This window comes from Lethenteron reissneri, chromosome 24 (assembly GCF_015708825.2).
Source record: "Lethenteron reissneri isolate LAM-NWPU_2019-01 chromosome 24, ASM1570882v1, whole genome shotgun sequence".
NCBI lineage: Eukaryota > Metazoa > Chordata > Hyperoartia > Petromyzontiformes > Petromyzontidae > Lethenteron > Lethenteron reissneri.
The window spans coordinates 7464020-7484271 of record NC_083802.1 but is presented as its reverse complement, the minus strand read 5'-3'; the positions used below and the strand labels follow the sequence as shown (position 1 = coordinate 7484271).

Genomic DNA, 20252 nt, shown 5'->3' with positions numbered 1-20252 from the left:
TCTCCCTCTTCACCCCTACTCCAGCTGCTGTGAAAAGGCGAGAAGATCAGGCGCATTCCAAGCACCCCCTCCACAAAGCTTGTTTTACACTAATGGCAAAGCTGCCATCTCATATTCCCAGAAGGCATGTGATTTTGTACAAATGTGTTAAAACATTGGCTTGATTCAATTAAACCCTTATGGAAGTACAGTGCATGTGGAACAATCATGCAAATTGACAATTGTCAGTATACTGCAATAAGCACTTTATGAAGAAGGGGGGCTCTTTTGTAGGGAGCTGATTTCAGCGGGGGGGGGGGGGGGTCACCCACTGGTTTCCACAAGGAGATTTTTCCTGGAGTTAATTTGCATTACGGCAGCTGCGGAAGCCCAATATTTGTAGCGTTGTTATAGCCCAATCCCAAATGTTAAATTTACTATCAACTGGCTTATATCTTGCTTTTTAAAGACAAGTAACAATGTCTTACATGTGCTCGTGTGTGATGATGTGTCCCGTTTGTCAAAGCTTAATCCCAACCCCTTAAAAATAACTGCGCTTATCTGAGCCTCGGTTACAGAAGAGTTTCTGAATCTCAGCGGGGTATGCCTGGTTAAAAAAATCCCTGGTTGATTAAATTGCCATGGCCACTTTTTTCGATCCACTGCATCTGTGCGTGGGTGGCTGTCATAGCATGTAGCCGAGCGATGGTGTTGCTTGGGGGAAGTTGATGGCCACCCATGCCCTCATGTGCCGTGTCGACATTCATAGGTGCTCGATAACAGCACTTGCCTCAACAGTCTATTAAGGCTGTGCAGAAGGTCTTTGTATGGATGATCAAGGGTGTGGTTGAGCAAGCACGCATTTGACTGAGCATTGACTGAGTGAATATGTGACTGAAATGAGCAGGTTGCGGAGCGAGCTCTTGGCTGATCTAGTGCATGGCGGAGTGAGCAGTTAGCTGAGCCGTCGTGCAGCCGAGTGAGTGTGAGGTTGAATAGCGTGTGGCCGGGTCATTGCTTTGTCGGCCGAGTTCGTGTCTGGGCGGGCCCTTGGCTTGAACAAGCATGTGGCTGATCGAACATCCAGCTGACTGAGCATGTGGCTGAGCGAGCTATTGATTGAGTGAGTGCATGCCTGAGCGAGCATGTGGTTGCGTGAGCTCTTGGTCGAGTGATCGTGTGGCTGACTGTGCATAAGGCCAACCATGCTCCGGGTCGGGTGAGTATGTGGTTGAGTGAACATGTGGTTAAACAATCGTATGATTGAGGGAGTGTGCGTGTCTGAATCGGTGTGTGGTTGAGTGAACTTTTGGCCGCACAATAGTATGGCCGAGCAAGTGGTTGGTAGTCCGATCTTATGTTCGGGTCGAGCTTATGTTCAATGGGGCTTTTCTTGGTCTGGTTCAGCGTTCATGTGGCTAAGTGAGTGTGTGTAGGTCAAGCGAGTGTGTGTGGTACAGCATTCCGGCACGTGTGTGTGGCAGGTGGCCAGTGTCTGTGGCCGGGTTCCAGCGTGTGCCGTGTGTGTGTGTTACTGTGATGCAGGTGCGTGCCCTGCTTCTGTCTCCTGAGCACCACAAGCTGCTGCTGCTCGCCGGCGTGGGCCTAGAGGACACCGGCGACCTCGTGCTGCAGGACGGCTTCTTCTCCTGCCGACACCTCCTCAACATCTGCACCGACGACGAGGTTTGCTGCTGTTACTGCTCCTCATGCGGCTGTTTTTATTGCTGCTGCTGTTTCTGCTGTTGATGTTTTTTTTCCAAGCAGCTTTGTCATCTTTACAGTATCTTGATTGCTAGCTCTGCAGCTAATCATGCGTGCAATCTATTGCACGTGTGTGTGTGTGCTATGGTTAGTTTATTTTAGCTGTATGTGAGGGCCAGCGATCAAATCATGTGCCCAGTCTTGTCACATCTCTGAGCCTGGGTAGTGCTTTGATGGTCGAGCACCGCACACGTCGAGTTGCAGGCGGATGTGGAGCTCCATGCTGGGAATAAGAGGAAGTATCAGAGCACAATCCGTTGTGATATTTTATTTCTATACTTCCACATTGGTGCTCCCCACTTTCACCAACCTGCGCAGACCAGTGTGGTCAGAGTAAAATAACCAAACCTCACAACCCACACGGGCGTGGGCAGTGCCTCATCCACAAACGCGTTGTTGCCATGTGGTTTTACCCAATAAATAAACACATTTGCGGGCAATTAACTTGCTTCGTAAAATAACGCAACCTCATCTCCTGTCCTCCCGCTGTCTGCGCCGCACACGCGCCACCCCCACCCTCCGACCGGCAGGTGCAGGAATCCCTGAGCGCCGCCTTCCCCGAGCAGCGTGCGGAGCTCACGCTGTGCTGCTCCGTCGTGGACAGCGCCTCCTGGGGCAGCCTCGCCTCCGACGGCGGAGTCGCCTCGTCCGCCCTGGCCGTCTCCGTGAACCCGCCGGCGCTGCTGCCGCCCGGCATGGAGGGCGCGTGCGAGCTGAGCGAGTACCTGGCCGAGTCGTGGGAGGCGCCATCTCCGTTCGGCGTGCTCGAGGCGCCGGCGTCGGGCGGCTTCCTCAAGCTGTCGCGCCCGTGCTGCTACGTGTTCCCCGGCGGGCGCGGGGACGCGGCGCTCTTCGCCATCAACGGGTTCACGCTGCTCGTGGACGGAGGCTCGGAGCGCCGCGCCGGCTTCTGGAAGCTGGCACGCCACCTGGACCGGCTCGACGCCCTGCTGCTCACGCACATTGGCGCCGACAACCTGCCGGGCGTGAACGCGCTGCTGGAGCGCAAGGTGGCGGAGGCGGAGGCGCAGGGCGGCGGGGAGGGGGGCAGGCCGCCCGGGGCGACGTCACCGGAGTGGCTGCGCAACCTTGTATCGCCCGAGCTCGGGGTCGTCTTCTTCAACGTCCCCGACAAGATGGGGCAGTCCGGTGACCCCGCCGCCAACGTTCGTTTTTCATGCTCTGTTGTTCGGCCCATTGTGGTGTGTGAAAGTGAAATGGGCTGTGCAGCTCAGAGGTCCGAGCACTGAGCTGGGCCCTCTTGAGATCCTCACCTTGAATCTTAAGTTTGACCCGCCTGTGATTAAACCCGGTTTTCAAGTGTCGGGAGTGGTTTGTCGTCTAGGCCTGGTCACCAATGATTGTACAATAATACCCTCACACTCAGTTGGGTTCTGCACTTAATTTGCCTCAAATCCAGCTATGAAAAAAATTTATTAAACATATATATGAGGTTAAATAACCTTAGAAAACAGATGTGCACCATGCTTCATGTGTGGGTTTTCTGGTAATTCAAATCCTCCAATGTAAAAATACTGTGAAAGGACATAACACAGTGCCATCCTGTAAAAGTATTTTGAGACTTAGTGAAACTTTCTTGACAAAGTAAAGGACAATATTACAGTGGTTTTAGTTTTTACCAAAGGCACTAATATTAATATTATCAATCTACACTTTTTCCTGCATCTCTCACACCTTTTTGCGATGTTGCAGGAAAGAGTCACATTTTGCTTAAGCCTATTTTCTCACTGCTGCTCAGCCGATTTCTTTCTGTGGAAGTCACAAATGCATCATTTGATGGGTTTGGCAAAAGTAGGAGATATATTAAAATGAATTGTGCAGTAGCAGGCTTTAGTATTTTGCATGCTCTTCTTAACGACGCATTGTTGCCTTTTGCAAATTTAATTGAAAATTTACGTGTGTTATGAGCCCATTTCAGATTACATTACGTGCGAATGGGTGGTAATTCAACTATATATATATATTCTGTAAGGTTCCTGATGGGTAGCGGATTTTGAAAGAACATTTTCTAAAAGGGTTAATTTCATATAGCTCACTCTAATTAAAATTTTTAAACATGTCCTTGGGAAACTTATTTTACGATAGTATATTCAATGCTTTCAATACGTTAATGCAATAATGGCACGTAATCTGTATATGAAAAAAAAATATTCTCTAAAAGCATGAACAAAAACATGAATGGAAAGTTGGTTATTAGCAATATCCTCTGCTTCTTAATGGCACGAACTGTGATATTCAATTCTCTTGGCATGGAAACGAAGTTAATCGGAAATTTGACACTGTGTAGTAATGTGAAATCAGTTTTGTTTTTTCGCATCGTTTAATGTGATATTTCCACTTAAATTCTATTCATATTATAGGTGTGTACGCACTGAGGCAGTGAACCTCTATTGAGGCCCTGTTATGGCAAAAGCACGCAAGATGAGATAGCACCACGCACACCTGGCTGAGTTTGTCTCCCCATTGCTAGCTCGTCACTTGCCAAGTATTTATTTTACATCACGTTACCCTAGGAGGGGGGAGACCCCCAAGCCAGGTTCAGATATGGGCTCATCATCTTCAACATCGGATATAGACTGCCACTTGTAATGTGCATGGCCAGCTATTATATATGGCTTGTGGAAATTGGAATATTTCCCCTCACCAACACGTGAATATTATTAATCGTTGATCGTTTCTGCGTGGATTAAACATCGGCCGTTCTATAGGATTCGGGGGGGGGAGGGGATAAAAAGTATGCGTGCGTACAGGGAGGGGGGGAGGGGTCAGGTTTTGACGGATTTTTGCGTACGTACTAAATGGATGGCCCCTAAACCTCTGTGCCCGAAGTAACAATTTGTTCAACTAATACCTAATCGTAAAAAAGCAGTTGTTGGCTTGATTGTCTCTTATCATTGGCCCTGTCACTGCACGTTTGACATACCGTCTACCTTGACTTGCTTGTGCCGCCAGGTGAGACGAGGGCTGGACGAGGCGTGCGTGACTCTGCAGCACCTGAGCCAGCTGGGCATCCAGCCCGAGCCGCTGTTTCGCACCAACAGCCCCACGCTGGAGCCCATCATCCTGTTCCAGAAACTGGGCGTCGGGCGGCTTGAGATGTACGTGCTCAACCCCGTCAAGGACAGCAAGGAGATGCAGTTCATGTTACGGAAGTGGAACGGCAACGGCAAGGCCAAGTCGGGCGTCGTGATGCCCAACGGCAAGGAGGGCGAGGTCTCGGTGCCGTACCTGACCTCGGTGGCGGTACTGCTGGTGTGGCACCCCGCCAGCCCGACAGAGCGCATCGTGCGCACGCTCTTTCCCGGCAACGCCCCGCAAAACAAGATCCTCGAAGGCCTCGAGAAACTGAAGCACCTGGAGGTTCTCAAGCACCCGGTGGTGACGCAGCGGGACCTGGCATCTGGCGCCGTGGCCCAAGCGAAGCCCTTCCAGTTGAAGCCGAAGAACAGGACTGACAGCAAGGAGAGCCTCAAGATGTCCTCTAGGCCCGGAACGGCCAAGAAGGGGGAAACGGCAGCGATGGTGAGGGTAGATTCTAAAACGGATTTGGCTAAGACGTCCAGAGCCGAGAAGACGCAGGCCGCCATCCCTGCTGCTGCGAAATCTTCAGCTGCTGGACGGCCCGACACTGGCAACAAGGCCGGCACTGAGAGAGCCAAGGCCGAGATGAAGCCCAAGGTGGCCAAGGAGCCAGCAATCGGTAAGGACGGAAAAGATAAACTTCATAAACCTACCAAGAAGGATATAAAAAAAGAAGAATCGAAGGACGACAAGAAGGATGTGAAGGATACAAAGGCAAGCAAGGAAGTCAAAAAAGATGTAAAGCCAGTGAAAAAGCCTGAACTGAAGGCCTCTGCGAGCGACGCCAAGAAGCCCCTTGGCAAGACGACCGCGCCGCGTAAGGACAGCGCCGACGTGAAGAAGCCAGTTGCCTTAGCCGCGAAAGCCACAGAGGCGAAGAAAACTAAAGTGCAGATAAAAGCTGCAAAGCCAAAAGGGAAAGCTGATCAGATTGCCACTGCCGCGAAGGAGCAAACTCCGATCTCTTCGCCGGAAGATCTCACCAAAGATTTTGATGAGGTGAAAAAGGATGGTGTCGAATTCAAACAGTCGACGGAAGAGATCATCCCAAGCCCGCAGGAGGAAGTGCTTGTTGTGTCGCAGAAAACAGACAACATTGGGATGTCCTTGGTCTCCCCTGACGAGGGAATTACCACCACGGATGCCGAACCGTCTCCTCACGAAGAGGAGACGCCTTGTCACCGGGAAAACTCTGCACACCTGGATGGAGAAGAGTATGACGTTGGAGGTAAATGTCACATGGATGCGGATGGCGGAAGAGAATTGGCGTACCAGGGCGGGAATAACGCCCATGAGGCACCTGCCGTTGCAAAAGCAGAGTCTGCTGACAGTGATTTGGCAGATGATGATGATGAAATGCTAAGGGAGGATGAGAGAAGTGATGATGATGGAGAAATGGTGGAGGAACCAGAAACTGCTGAAGCTTCTCCTGTTGGGAGTCCAAAAACTGGTGGAGCCGTTTTCACGAGCTCACGTGCAGAGTTTGATCCTGGTGTTCAAAACAAGTCATTCCCCCCCGTTTCGTCAATGTTGGATGGCGATGGACTTGATAAAAATGTGCTGCAATTCCACCAGTCGGATGATAAAGATTGGGCTCCTTCTGAGCACGATTCCCAGCATTTCCAGCAACTGGATAATGAAAAAGGTGCCTCGCCCCACCACCACCACCACACTGCTTCTGATGTACCTTCACAAAGTCAGGATGGTGGAAGTCCAGCGGTGGAAAGCCCTGAACATATCCGGGGAGAAGTGAACGTGGACACATTCACCACTTCGAGCAACATACCTCTCGACAAGACTCCAGCCAGCGACCGCAGTGTAAAGTTTGACCTGACGCCAATGGAAATTTCCCAGAAAGGGGGGCTTCTCAGTAATTTAGACGACACCCTCCCTGCACTGTACGAACTTCCGTCTTTTGGCAGCAACATATTCGGAGGTGGATTAGAGGAGACCAGGTCCTCATCGTCTCCGCCGCTGAGTGCAGGAATCACTCCGTACACGCAGTCACCGCTGGTGGAGGATTCCTTGCTGGTCGAGGGCTCCAACAAAGTCCCCAGTGTCCCCGCGCTGCCAAACTCGCCTCTCAAACTCTTCCCGGAAATGGCCCTACACTCGCCCAGTGGCCACGAAGAGGCCTCGGTGGTCAATCACTGCGAGCGGAGTTCCGACGGGCTCATCGTCGGCGTGCTCGAGAACGGTTCCACGTTCAAGGAATATGAGAAGGACGGCTTTGCGTCGGAGGAGATCGCGTCGGCCGCAGTAGTGGACGGTGCCAGCCATAAGGTTGCAAGCAAGTTCAAGGAAGCGGTGCCGCATGAGGCGCACTTCTCCCTGAGCCTCTCGGGGAACCCCTTCGAGGAGGCACGCTGCCCCGCTGATTGAGGTGTCGCCGACGCGCGCTGATGACACGAGCCAACTGTTCTCGGCGCGCGAGGAGAGCAAGATGTCCATCTCCGCCGCCTCCCTCTCGGACCGCTCGGTGACGCCCACCACCGACGAGGCCGCCATTATGGCGGCAGTGTCGGCCTCCACGACGTCATTGGCCACGAGCTCCTTTCTGGACCCTTTCACGGCCGCCACGACGGGCGACGAGGTGTCTCCCTCCCTGCACGCCGAGGTGGGCTCGCCGCACTCCACCGAGGTGGACGAGTCTCTCTCCGTGTCCATGGAGCAGGTTCCAGCCTCGCTGCCAGACCCTGAGCAGTCTCACCGCGATCCGTCGGACCCGCGGCCCATGTCCATCTCCCCCCCTGAGATGTCGCCGCGCCCCTCCACCCTGGCGGAGCCACGGGGCGCCCTCGCCTCCATCGCCTCCAACGGCCCCACCGAGGTGGACTTCAGCCCCTTCGACGTCGACGTCATCACTCCGCAGTCGCAGTTTTTCCAGGGTAACAGCCCGAGCCCGTCGAGCTCTGCCACCCCGTCGCCTGTGAGGGTCGTGGGCTCCATGGCCGAGGGCCTGAGCGAAGCGCAGCACCGCGATGCCGAGGCCGACGTGGAGGAGAATGAAGTGGATGTCGAGGAGGAGGCGGCGCCACCACATGTGCGCGCGTTCGAAGGTCTGGGAGGTCCCAACAACCACAACGATGAAGACAACGTGGACGACGACGACGAGGAGGAGGAGGAGGATGTTGATGAATCCGCGCACGATGTGGATCTCTGCCTGGTGGCGTCTTGCGAGTTCCAGCACCATCGCGAGGGGCTGCAGCACAGCGGCGTGACACAGAGCCCTGTGGATTTCTCAGACGACAGCGAGCACTCGCAGGACCGAGCCAAGCCGGCGGACAGCTTCTACAGGCCGTCGAGCAATCAGTACAACTCGGGCGGCCTCTCGTTCGGACCGTCCCCGACCGAGGAAACGCCCCCGACCTCCGCCAGTGAATCGCTGCCGACTCGCAGCGATTCCGACATCCCTCCCGGAACCGAGGACTGCACGGCGGAGGCCGCCCAGGACTCTGAGGATGACTCGGACTGCCTCCCGAGTGACAAGACGTCCTCGGACAAGAGCAACAAGTCGGTTCGGGTCGACGCTCGAAGCAGGATCGACGTGTCGCCTTCGGCTCCTGTGGACCCCTTCCCACCGCCCCCGGACCCAAACGTCTGCATGGCGGACCCCGAAACCCAGGAGGCTGATTTAGATAAGACGTCAAAGAAGGACGGCAAGACGAATCCGAAGGCAAGTGGGAAGGGTGCCAAGAAACCAGATGGTAAAGCCAAACCGAGCGCCGCTCAGCCCAAGGGCGCAGCTGGGAAGGAGAAGCCTACATCCAAGCCGAACAAAATAGCTGAAACCAAAATAACCAAGCAGGACAAAGAAGCCAAGAATGGAGTGAACGTCAATGCTTCCCGGGGCGGTGCCGGACAGACTAAGGCCACTGGAACAGGTAATTGTGAGTGATCAAAATTGCGCGTTTGTATTCTGATGAATCGGCAGTTTGGTCGACTGGTTTTGTAGAGCATCAAGTTCGCAACACTGATGTCATGAATGATGTCATGACTGCTGAATTGCCACCAATGGCTGGGTCATTTTTCTGAAAATCTTTACAAATAGCATGATCGTGGTTCCTACGAGCAACCTATCTCTACACAGAAGCAACTTTACGGCTGTTTTTAAAGATGCAGATATCGGATCTTGGCCCCCATCATAACTAGCGCCTCTACTAGAGTCCTAATCCTTGAGTAACTTCTGCAATCTCTGTTTCCTTTATAAATCAACCAGTGGCTGTGAAATGTTCGATCAAGGCCTGATGCCATCATCAGTTTGAAGAACTCAACTCGATGAGGTTAAAGTCTTGAGGTCTAGATCCCAAAAGATTTAAGTATGTATACGTTTTCTTGCCAAGGCGACAATGATTACTCCCGAGAGCCACGATGATGGTCTACGTGTACGTGTCACCTACTTGTTTGCACAAGAAAAACAAACGTTTTTTAGCCATATATACTATAGGGGAAAGTCCTGTTAGTAAGCACCTATTAAGGCCAGCTTGACATTATGTGAGAGAGTGGCATTGTCAACACCGCATCTGTTCTTTCAGTTTTTGAAGTGTTCAGATTTCTACACGAGGGCAATGCATTATGTTGCTCAACACTACAGCTATTCCACCCAATGTGAAAATGTTCAGATTCATACAGCCAGCACTACAGTTTCATTCTTTAATACATTTCACAAGTTTTTACACCATTTGAGGATATTTCTGTTTACATCTCTCTGAATTTATCATGTGCAGTTGTGCAAGGGCACTGCTGTGTTTAACCCCATTATCTGTCTGCCGTCTACCAGCAAAATCCGAGTACCATGGCCTAGCTCTGCTCCGTACGCAATAGTTCAACCAAATCCGTACCGTCGCCAAATAATCCAGCCTCTCTGCAGAGTGAAACACCCTCGTATATTCTCAGCTGATCGCGGCCACCTGCCACAGCCTTGTTGAACGCGCCTCTCATCCCGCTGCCTCCAGGTGCCGGCAAGCCGGCGGGCCTGCCGCCGTCCTACCCCTCGGGGCCGCACGTCTACGTCGACCTCGCCTACGTCCCCAACCACTGCAGCGCCAAGACGGCCGATGTCGAGTTCTTCCGGCGTGTGCGCTCGGCACACTATGTGGTGAGCGGAAACGACCCGGCGAGCGAGGAGCCCAGCCGCAGCGTGCTCGACTGCCTGCTGGAGGCCAAAGCCCAGTGGGGGAACAACGCCCTGCAGGTAACGAGGGCGGCAGCAGCCATCGTATTGCGTGGTGCGATCCAACAGACACAAAGACACACGCGCTTTAGGGCTGGAATAACATTTTTATCGTTCGATATGTGCGGGTACAGTCATCGGCAATGCTTCAAAATCGAAATCAACGCTAGTCTTAAATAACCAAACTCCTCGCATTGTCTTCCTCCCTCGACCTACAAACGCCCTCCCTACCCCCATCCCCCTCGCCCCCCCGGCCAACCCGGCAGGTGACGCTGATCCCGACGCATGACACGGAGGTGATGCGCGAGTGGTACCAGGAGAGCCACGCGCGGCTCAAGGAGCTGAGCATCATGGTGCTGGCGAGCAGCAGCACAGTCGTCATGCAGGAAGAATCGTTCCCCGCCTGCAAGATCGAGTTCTGAGCCTCGCCCGGCAGCAGAGCGCCGTGCGATCACCAGACCCCGATTACCCGTTACGTCAGGTTCCACCAACGACGCTCCATGGGCCCGGCCATGTGACTGCTGCTCGCTTTGGTCATGGTAACGATCGTGACGAAGGTGACGATAAGGCAATGGTAAGATGATGATGACGATGGTTATAATGCCACGGCAGGACCAATGGTCTATAAAGAACCCGACCTGTCAGTGCCAACTTAAGTTACTTACCCAGCAGCCAGAGCAGCCTGAGTGTCGAGTAGTTGGGTGGGGGCAGCAGCAGACCCAGATGCGATGCAAGGAATTCGAACGGAGGTTCGGGATTAGGGTCCCGGACGGTCGTAATCTTGGCCTGGTGGTCGCACCGCACCGAGTGGCCGTGGCGGCCTCTTGGCCCAGCGAGGAGAGGGCTTACATCGATATGATTTACACGCATTTTCGTGACTGTTTGCGTTTTTATTTTTAATAATTATTTCATAAAAGTGTTGTAGCCCAAGGACATTTTTCTTTTCCTGGCAAGCATCAGAATTATGATTGATTTAAATGATAGGGCAGAGAGTCAGGAGATGGACAGGGACGATGGAAGTGGTAAAAAGTAATGTGTGCTCGCTTTTTTGAAATGAACAAATTTGAAAACGAGTTATGCAAATTGGTCAGTTGGGATTGGGAACTGACCGTCCCTTACATTGAATGCAGGCAACATCTGCTTGCCACTAAGCTTGACATAATTTTGACAGCTCCCCCTTGTAAAAACAAAAAGAGGTGTAAAGTTAATAAATATGAAGTGCAACTTAGGAGGACCAAACTTGAATACATTTTTTTATGCAGGAAAGCAAAAATAAGTCTGGCAAAGTTATTTTTTTTTTTGCAAACTGGCTGTTACCAGTTGTGAACAAGACGAAAGCGTAAAAATAACTACAATGATATCGTTTAGCATTCATGCCATATGCCACCTCTCTAATTAATTATCCTGAAGTAATTCCACTTGGGTAAGTCTGGCTTTTGGTAAGGTGCCAGCGAGAGAATGATATGCTTTTGCACACATACATTTTGTTTTTGCAGTGTGATCAAGTGAACGGTTTGCTAAAAAGCAATGCTCTCCTCTTTGATTCAGAAACGTGGCTTTTGTCAGTTGCTAATGTCGCCTTCTCAAACAAGGTAAAAACTTTTGTATTCTTCACTTGCTGTCAAGTGTGCTTCGGCCATGTGGTGTCCGTGCTCATTTGTACCGGAGTTTGTGGTCACTCGAAACGGGTGTTGGGAGATTTCAAGACACTAAGTGGGTTGATTTAGGATATACCTAATCACTTTGGAAACTGTTAAATGTGCACTAAAGTGCATCGCAGCTTGATAGTTACTTTACAATTTGCTTAGGCATATTGCCTGTGATGCAGTGTTCGCAAGGGTATGTTTTCATTTGTTATTGTTTTGTAATACCTTTGTGTGGTTAGAGATGTTTTGTATAGTTTTCTTTAAGGCACATTGGTTTTTCTACGGTTGAGAAACTTTGAAGTAAATGAAGGATTTGGAGACTCAAAGTATTTTTTTTTGCTCTGCGATGTTGATGCTGATGAGGCCGGAGTGACCATTTCTGGATTTCAGTGTTTTTCAAACAAGGCCCATGTCTTGGCTGAGAGAAAATCTTTCATATTTATCACAATCGGAATCTTTATTTATTCTGGAAAAATACGATGAGCTATGAAGCTCTTTTGCACAGATGGTCCAGTGGAAATTTATCGCAGCCAAATAATCTAAACACATGTTTCTAAAAGTGGAGGGAAAATCCGGAGGACTCGGAGAACAAAACCACATGACCACTGGGAGAGAGACGTGCAAACTCCAAATATACAACAGGCGCCAGGGTCGGGATCGAACCCCTAACCTCCTCCATGTAATGTGAATTCTGAATATTCTCCTGCGCTGTATATTTACAACAACAAAAAAGCCAATTATATTTGCCTCTGAAAAAGAGCGAGACTCAAAACATATTGCTGTCCGTGCCATTTTGGTACTCGGTGAGATGGATTCAACACTGAAATCCTTTAAATGGGCTCGCATGCTTTATTCAGTTGAAAATTAAATGCTCAGAACGGGTTCATTTAGTCATCACCTTTTCATAGTTAAATTTAACACTACATTTTTGCCATTAGTTCTTAACATCCGTAGAATAATTGCAACATACTTGATAATAAAAAATAACCGTCATGCTTAAGCTATAAATGTTACTCGTAATGGAAATAAATTGTTGCTGCTTCAGTAACTTCAGTAAAATTAAAACTGTGGAGAATCATTTGTCAGGAAAAAAGTCAATACTTTGGCTGATATGATACCAGTTCTTGCCAAAGGACTTATGAGAATAAACATTTGCATATTCCCTGTGCATTTGAATTAACTTTCTCCCATCTATTGATACGATTTGTGTGCGCGTGTAGCTGCGTGTGTAGCAGTGGAACACATGTTATAAGCGTTTATTGGAATTGACGTGCATCTGCGTTGGGGTAGAGAGCAGCGGGGCTAGCTACAAATTCAAATTCTCCCCCCTCATTGTTGTTCGTCGGACCTGGTGAAGGCTCGCACAGGTTCACCACCCGTTTAACGGTGAAGACTTTGAGGGGGTGGGGATGATTGCAGTCGGTGTGTAATGTTTCAGACATGAGCTGTGACGCTTGCGCGCATCGGCTTACGCTTTTGGAAATTGTCAAAAGAGTGCGTGGCTTCTATTCGACATGAGATTACGCTTTTGCGAATCTCACAATGTGCAGTTGCCCCACCTACTGCATGCACATGGCAGGCTCAGCGGAGTTCATCTCAGCACGAGGCAATCGCAGTGCCCAGGCACCGTGCTTGGAGGCTCGCTGCAACACCATGTGACATGCGTAGGAGTGCAGCTGACATTTACCAACGTCACAAACTCACACTACACACGTAAAGTATATTTCAACGTACATCAGCAAAGTTAAGAATGTTTAACGAGAAAGTTGTCTTTCGGCTGGACGGCATGTGAATTTGACAAAAATTTGTTTTCATACAATACAGATGAGATAGAGAGTAGATATTTGAACTCGTCGTCCGGGCTGACGAGCTGTTGAAGTGATGCTGCTCTTTAGCTCGACGGCGGCAGCATAAAGCAGCAGAGATGTCGTCGTGTCCCACTGTCGCTTCACGAAGCGTGTGTGTGACCCACATGGATACACTAAGCCGCTGTTAAACCATCCTGTGTGGGAGCCACCGAAAGTGCGAGGAATTGGAGAAAGTTTCACGAGTTGGGAAGCGACCGAGCGCAAACAAAGCTGTGATGCAATGTGAACAAAACAAATTGACGTTGAAACAATGATGCTGTGACAATTTCATCACGGTTTGGGGTCAAGGGTATTCATTACCATGTAACTTTAATGACGTTTTTTTGTTCCTTTTACGTAATGTCTAAACTAAACTGCTTCGGTCAGTCGTGCATGCTGTAATGTATCTTCATCTTAAAAGTCACTCTTGCTAATCCTCTATAACAGTGCGGCATAACGGTAGTCTCGGTGCTGCTGTTTTGGTATGATGTCGAGTCTTTTACCACTGTATTTTGTAGGAAGTGCTACTTCCCTCTGCACCCCCCTGCCTCCCCCAGTGCTATAGTTGTGAAGTGCTGTGCAGAAGCGTTCCTATTTCAGCACCTGTTCAGTCTTTGTTACAGTGTACAACACAGTACTTTGGCCTCTCAAATAAATTATTGCAAAAACGGTGCTTTGTTTCTAACTCTCGAGTGCTTTTTACATTTGACTTTCACCTCCGTTGAGTTGACAATAAACGTCTCGCTCGCAGTGGGGGGGGGGGGGGGGGCTTCCCCCTCCTGGCTCGAGGCATCGCAATTGCTTCTAAGCACGGGGTCTTCCCAATACAATGATGCCCCCCAACTCTGGTCCACTCCCCAAGCCCCCCACCTCCCCAAGCTACGACCAGGCCTATCCCCCAACCCCTCTTTATAATCAATCCCTGTTGTTGTTCTGCTGTCGTCAAAACTACACCACCACTTACAATAACCCAATTATTCATTTCAAATCGTTATCATGCTTTGTCAAATTTTATAATTGCTGTGAAGCGCCTTGGCAAAGGCACTTTCTATCCATTAATATCACCACTGCTGGGAAAAGGGGCCCCCTCCCTCTCAGGGTCGTGCACTCTCAACGATCGCCTGCTGCCACCTCCGTCCAGTGAACTCCCCCAATATATTCTAAGCTCGTAACCACCGTCTCATCGGTTTCTGTCTGCCTCTTTTCCTCATTCCTTCCATCGGCCTCCATCCCGCCGTCAATCTTGCCCATCTAGATGCCCTGCCCAGATGAACACATCAACACGAATTCAATCGTGTTGATGTTTTCCAGGCTAATGGAGCTGGTCTGTTGGCGTGTGCTTGAGGAATTGGCACCATTCCATTGCACCCAGACGTGGTTTTCGTGACGCACCATTAACACTTGCAGCACGGGCATTCCTATTGGCCGGCGCGCTGTAGGTTGATGCACGTGGCATTCTTCGCACGTGTGGTACAACGAGTCTGAAGAAATTCACCTGGACTTGGCGCTCGATGCTGGCTACACCGACCACACCACTGCAAGGCCCTGACCAGGCCAATAGAATCTGCTCACAATGGAATCCTGTCAGTGTAGAAGAGCTCTGGACGTTGTTTCAATTTGAGCGTGCTCTTCACGAGTGCCCAGTGGGGCTAGCATGGCACTTGGAAAGGTTGGTTAGGACCTTGCAGTTTAGGTAGAAATGTGTACTGCAGGAATCCTCTGATGGGCAGTCCAGGAAATGTTTTAATTCAGTTGGTGAAAAAGGGAGCCATGCTATAATCTGAACTACCCCCAGCAACTGCGTATGGAACACCGTCATGAAGAACACAAGTGGGTGCTGGACTGCCGGTAGTCATCGTGTCCGGTGATGGCGTTGAAGGCAAGGGGAGACCACCTCAAGTCACGGCCGGAACCCCCCCCCCCTCCCCCCAGTTCGGAGTGTGGAGTTGCAAGGTGGAGGGGGGAGTGGGGGTAGAGGGATTAGATACGTTGGCCAGAGAACTTGAGGCAGATTCATGAAGAGACCAGCCATTCATTCAGCGTTCACATGACCTGCCATGCAAAGCGGCCAGCGTGCCATGCCGCGGGCGCTATCCATTCCTTCTCCCAGTTTTAATCTGTTGTTAATTCTGCGCCTGCTGTTGTGCGGTGTCCTGAGATAATGATGTCTTTAGACGCTATGTAAAGCCACGACGCACGCACGCACACGCGTGCGCACACATGCGCGCACGCGTGTGTGTGGAATGCGGTGAGAGGAAACGCAAGTGGCCAGATCTAAAATAGCCCGTCGCTTGCAACATGAGCGAAGTTCCCCAATCCTCTGGGCGGCCTCTGCTATGCCTCGAACGTTGTTGCCGAATTTCACTTTCTGCCCACGAGGTCGTGTCACGGCACCGTGGCGCGCGTCGGGAATGTGGGACGCGCGTTCGCTGGCCGCGCGTCTACGGGGACCGATTCTAATGCACGTGCTTGAAGCACTGAGCCCCCCCCCCCCCCAGACCCTGGAGATTCGGGGTTCAAGCCCCAGGTGATCCCCTTTACCCCCCCCCTCCCCAATCCAATCAAAAGCTAAAAGTGAGTTCTAAACTGTGTTCGTTTTTTGGGGTCTCACAAATCAATAATGCCTGCAAGGAAGCCCATTTGAAAGCAATAAATCGATGACGTTAAAAAATAGTTTAATAAATCAATCGACGACCTTTAAAAAAAGATTGATAAATCAATCCATGATTGTAAGGGTCTTGAGGAAAGCGAAGGTTATGAGACAATTATTCTAATTTTCACAATGGCGAAAAGTATAATGGTGCCGATGATTTGAGGAAAATGGACAAATTGTCATTCTTTCCATCCGATTCCATGCATGTAGCAGCAATAATGATCAAAGCCGTTTCTGTCAACTCCTATATATATAGTATATACATAAATGAACGTCCCCAATCCCTCCTGTTAAAATGTGCATGGAGGTCCTGCACCAGTGGTGAAAATGCCGTGTCCTTTACGACAACAGCAGCCGTTCCTCCCATGGGCCACCCACTCTTGACTTCCCACAGCGGTACACAGGGATGATAGGTTGAGTCGACCTTTGATCAGCTTTGGAACTCATGACCTCAAGGTCCGGTTGATACCTACCGAGGTAAAACACCAGGGCATAGAGGATACTAATATCTATGGCGCACTTTGGCAGTATCGAGATGATAAAAAAATTTCATTTATCCTACACGGCAATAAAACAGCTGTTAAGATGTTTAAACACTAAATATGGTAAAGCCAATTATTTGTTGTGCTGTTCGCCTTTTGGCGTGCTTTGGTCTAACTGGTGAGACATGAAGTCAGCTGTCTCTGGTGTAGGCCAATCCGTTTAAAGGAAAATTCATAGAGAATTGATAGCCTTTTTGTTTGCATGTTTTTCCAAAAGTATGTCTGGTTAATGCAGATTTAATGCATTGTAATAAATGTATTTGGTGTTTAAACGTCTTAACACCTATATTCTTGCATGAAAAGGGTAAAGCCGATTATTTTTCCCCATCATCTTGATACTCGGCAAAAAAATGGACATAATTGTTATTTATCTTCCAAGTCTTTAGGTTATTATCGACTTGTGTTTTCTTGCATTTAAAGCTAACTATTTCTGTCATGGTTTACCACTTTGAAGCAGGCTTCAGTGAGAGGTACTTTGTGTATCACAAGAAGGACGGTCAGCGATTTTTTTTTAAATACATATACAATTCAACGACGCGTGATTTTGCACGCTGACAAACACGGCCCCAAAGAAGAATGGCGGCCATTGTGAGCCGCTAAGAAAGCGCCGCTCGATATGCAAAACTTGGGAGCCTCGCTTGTTTTGAAAGCCGCGCGGTCTCGCGGAGTTGCTGGCCACCGCTTTGGGGAGCGCTAATTGGGGGTGGGCGGAGGGTGAGGTCAGCGCTTTGTCGAGCCTCGGTCTGCCAGTCTTCGCCATCACATTAACTATGAGCTCACTCAATAGACAACTCGGTGCATACAACGCAGTGGTTCAGACCGTAAACCTTTTGATGCTTTTCCACCACCACCACCGCCATCAATGTGCAATTACAATTGCAACACATTCGTCAATAACTCCGCACCTCCGATTAGCACGGTTGGTTATGTACGGTGCGAAAGAGGTTCAACATACAGGGGAAAATATGCACAAAAAGCCACGTTTTGGGACAGTGGTCCTAAATAGAGAGACCAGAGAATTGGAGTGGGAAATAAGAATTGGAGACCACTTTTCACCATGGGGCTTCACTTTTACACCAATGTAAAATAGTTTTGCTTCAAGGTTATATTGTTCAACAACTATTTTTATGGTTACCAACAGATTAAAACACAGATTTAAGGAAGATTAAAATATATACATAAGTTGAGCAGTGACGTCGTGTATCGTGCGCCTAAGCTATGAACTGGCCACACGAGTTGCGATTTCCGGCCACGTTTAAAAGCAGCGGCGGCTCTGGGCATCACCGTCACCAATTCGCACCGACCAGCATGGTGAAGTATGGTCAAACAACCTCCATGACAAAATTGTGCATTGAGAGACCTTCATTCAGCAATGGATAAAGGACTGCACATTACAAAATGTATCACAGTCTTGTATCGTGCCTTTCTATCGGTGCTAACATCTCGCTGTAATGTGCTGTTCTAATTTACTTGGGATTTCATTCGTCGACGATGATAGCACGTACATATTCTTGACCCGTGTGGTTTATGGAATAGATACAGCTCAAGAAAGGATGAATATGCTTTAAAATTAAACTAAACAATTTCTATTTTACCAGGGAAGGTCCACTGAACTGCAGAGTGCTATTTCAGAAGCAGTCTGGCCACAAATGATAGCTCAACGAAGTGGATTATCATGTGCACATTTACAGGAGCCAAATACTCTAAATGCATGTAGATTCTAAATATTGAGGGGAAAACCGGAGGACCCAGAAAAAACCCACGCGACCACGGGGAGAACATGAAAACTACAAACATACAGCCATCAGGGTTGGGATCGAACCCACGCTCCTTCATACCAGGTGAGGTAGTTAACATCTCGCCACCGCAGCGCCTATAGATAGATACAACTTCAGAAAGAATGAATATGTTTTAAAATCAAGGGTCGGCAGAGAGAAAAATAAGTAAGTAGCTAAGAGGCCAGGGTGCTCTGCTTGAGAGGAGGTGGAGTTTGGGAAGAGGCATTACGCACTCGGCTGAATAGCATAGTGGATGGGGAGAGGCCCTTTTAAATGAATCTTGGCATAAGTCCAAGCATGAAGTCACGGGTCAAGACGAGTCAACCGTAACCCCCGCTTGAAACGATCAACATTCATTCATCATACAATGTTTATTTATTTAACGGATTTCCAGAAATGGTGCTTATTTTGTGACCATTTCTCCACCCCCCAATCCTTGGTGAGTTTGCAGAGGAAAGCAGAAGGCAAAATGTGCCGCGCACTGCACGCATTGAATACAGATCAGCGCTCGGTTATTAAATTGTGTTCGTTTGTGACACGCCAACAAATGCCGCTGCCATTGCAAGATCGTCTCCAAACAGCGAATTTTAATGAGCTTTAACCGCAAACCAAAATATCATGAAGGCTTTTCTGTTCCGGGATCTGCCTGAGCCGTCATGGAAAACTACTGCCTGTGCCTTTAAACCACAATGAAAGCAACGTGCAAACGCTCCGAACGCCTGCCCCGCCGGTCGCTGATACTCGGGGAAACATAAAGCGCTCGCCAAATATGCAGTCCCCAGCAGACTCCAGCAGTTACAATGTGGAAAGCACTTAAGACGTCCTGCTGCTACTCGGCAAAAACCCGCGCAACTTAAAGACTGTCTCAAAATTCCTATGTCATGTTCCAAAAATGAATACCAAATTGGGTCATTGTTCCTGCAACCGTGGTTACTCCACATACACACGCTCGCGCAACCGTGAGAGGCGTCTGCTTTACAAATCTAGGGACGCTGCCGCGGGTGTAAAAGGTCAACGCGACGGACGACAATCCAGAGGTCACCGGTTCAATCTCCTGGCAAGGACAGTTGAGACAATGGTGAACGCTTTTTAGATTCTCTCCCCTGCTCACCGCCTCTGTCTACCCAGATGTGCCGTATACTAAATGGATGCACACCGCGTTATGATTCATGCGTGCTTAAAGTTTACACGCAATAGTTGGTTTTAATCGGCGGGTCAGTGTGTGGTGGGGTCCATCGGGGGTAGTTGTCCTCCCAACTCTTCAAAGATGTCTGGCCAATATGGGAGAGTCGGTCAATAGAAGCTGCCTCTGATTGGTTAGCCCTTTCTCCAGCAGTGCAGTGAGCGAGCATTTGCAGGGTCTGCACCTTTACATCGTACAACGGACACTAACATCTGATTTGATTGGGGAAATCATATTTACGAGTTAGACAAAATGCGTGGAAGTGTTTTTGATTTTCTCTCTTTTTAACTCGGGGCTCCCTTGAAAAACAAACCCTTGGTATGAATGGGGTTATTACGTGGGTCTGCAGGTCACTGAGAACTGGGGGTGTAATGATGCGTCGATTCATGTCGATTCCTAAGGCCACATCCCACCGAGTTGGTGTTTTGCCATTCGTATGTTTTACCTAATGGGTTCACGTGACCCATGCAGTCACTCGAGGTTCTATCATTCACCGTAATGTAAAAACAAGATTATTTAATCACACCTTCCTTCCCATATTAGGAAGCCACTGGAGCTATGCACTTTTAAATCTACATTGAAAAC

The 20252-nt window shown here is 49.5% G+C and overlaps 1 protein-coding gene across 1 annotated transcript in view; it reads left to right on the top strand.

Annotated features, from left to right (window-relative positions):
• LOC133346483 (microtubule-associated protein 1B-like) overlaps positions 1-14184 on the top strand; it is a 69898-nt gene extending 55714 nt beyond the window's left edge. The window contains 6 exon segments of the mRNA XM_061558095.1: positions 1525-1665; positions 2274-2909; positions 4717-7212; positions 7214-8729; positions 9801-10039; positions 10285-14184. Of these exon segments, the coding sequence (XP_061414079.1) occupies positions 1525-1665; positions 2274-2909; positions 4717-7212; positions 7214-8729; positions 9801-10039; positions 10285-10440 (5184 nt within the window). The 3' untranslated portion in view covers positions 10441-14184.
• The last annotated feature ends 6068 nt before the right edge of the window (positions 14185-20252 follow it).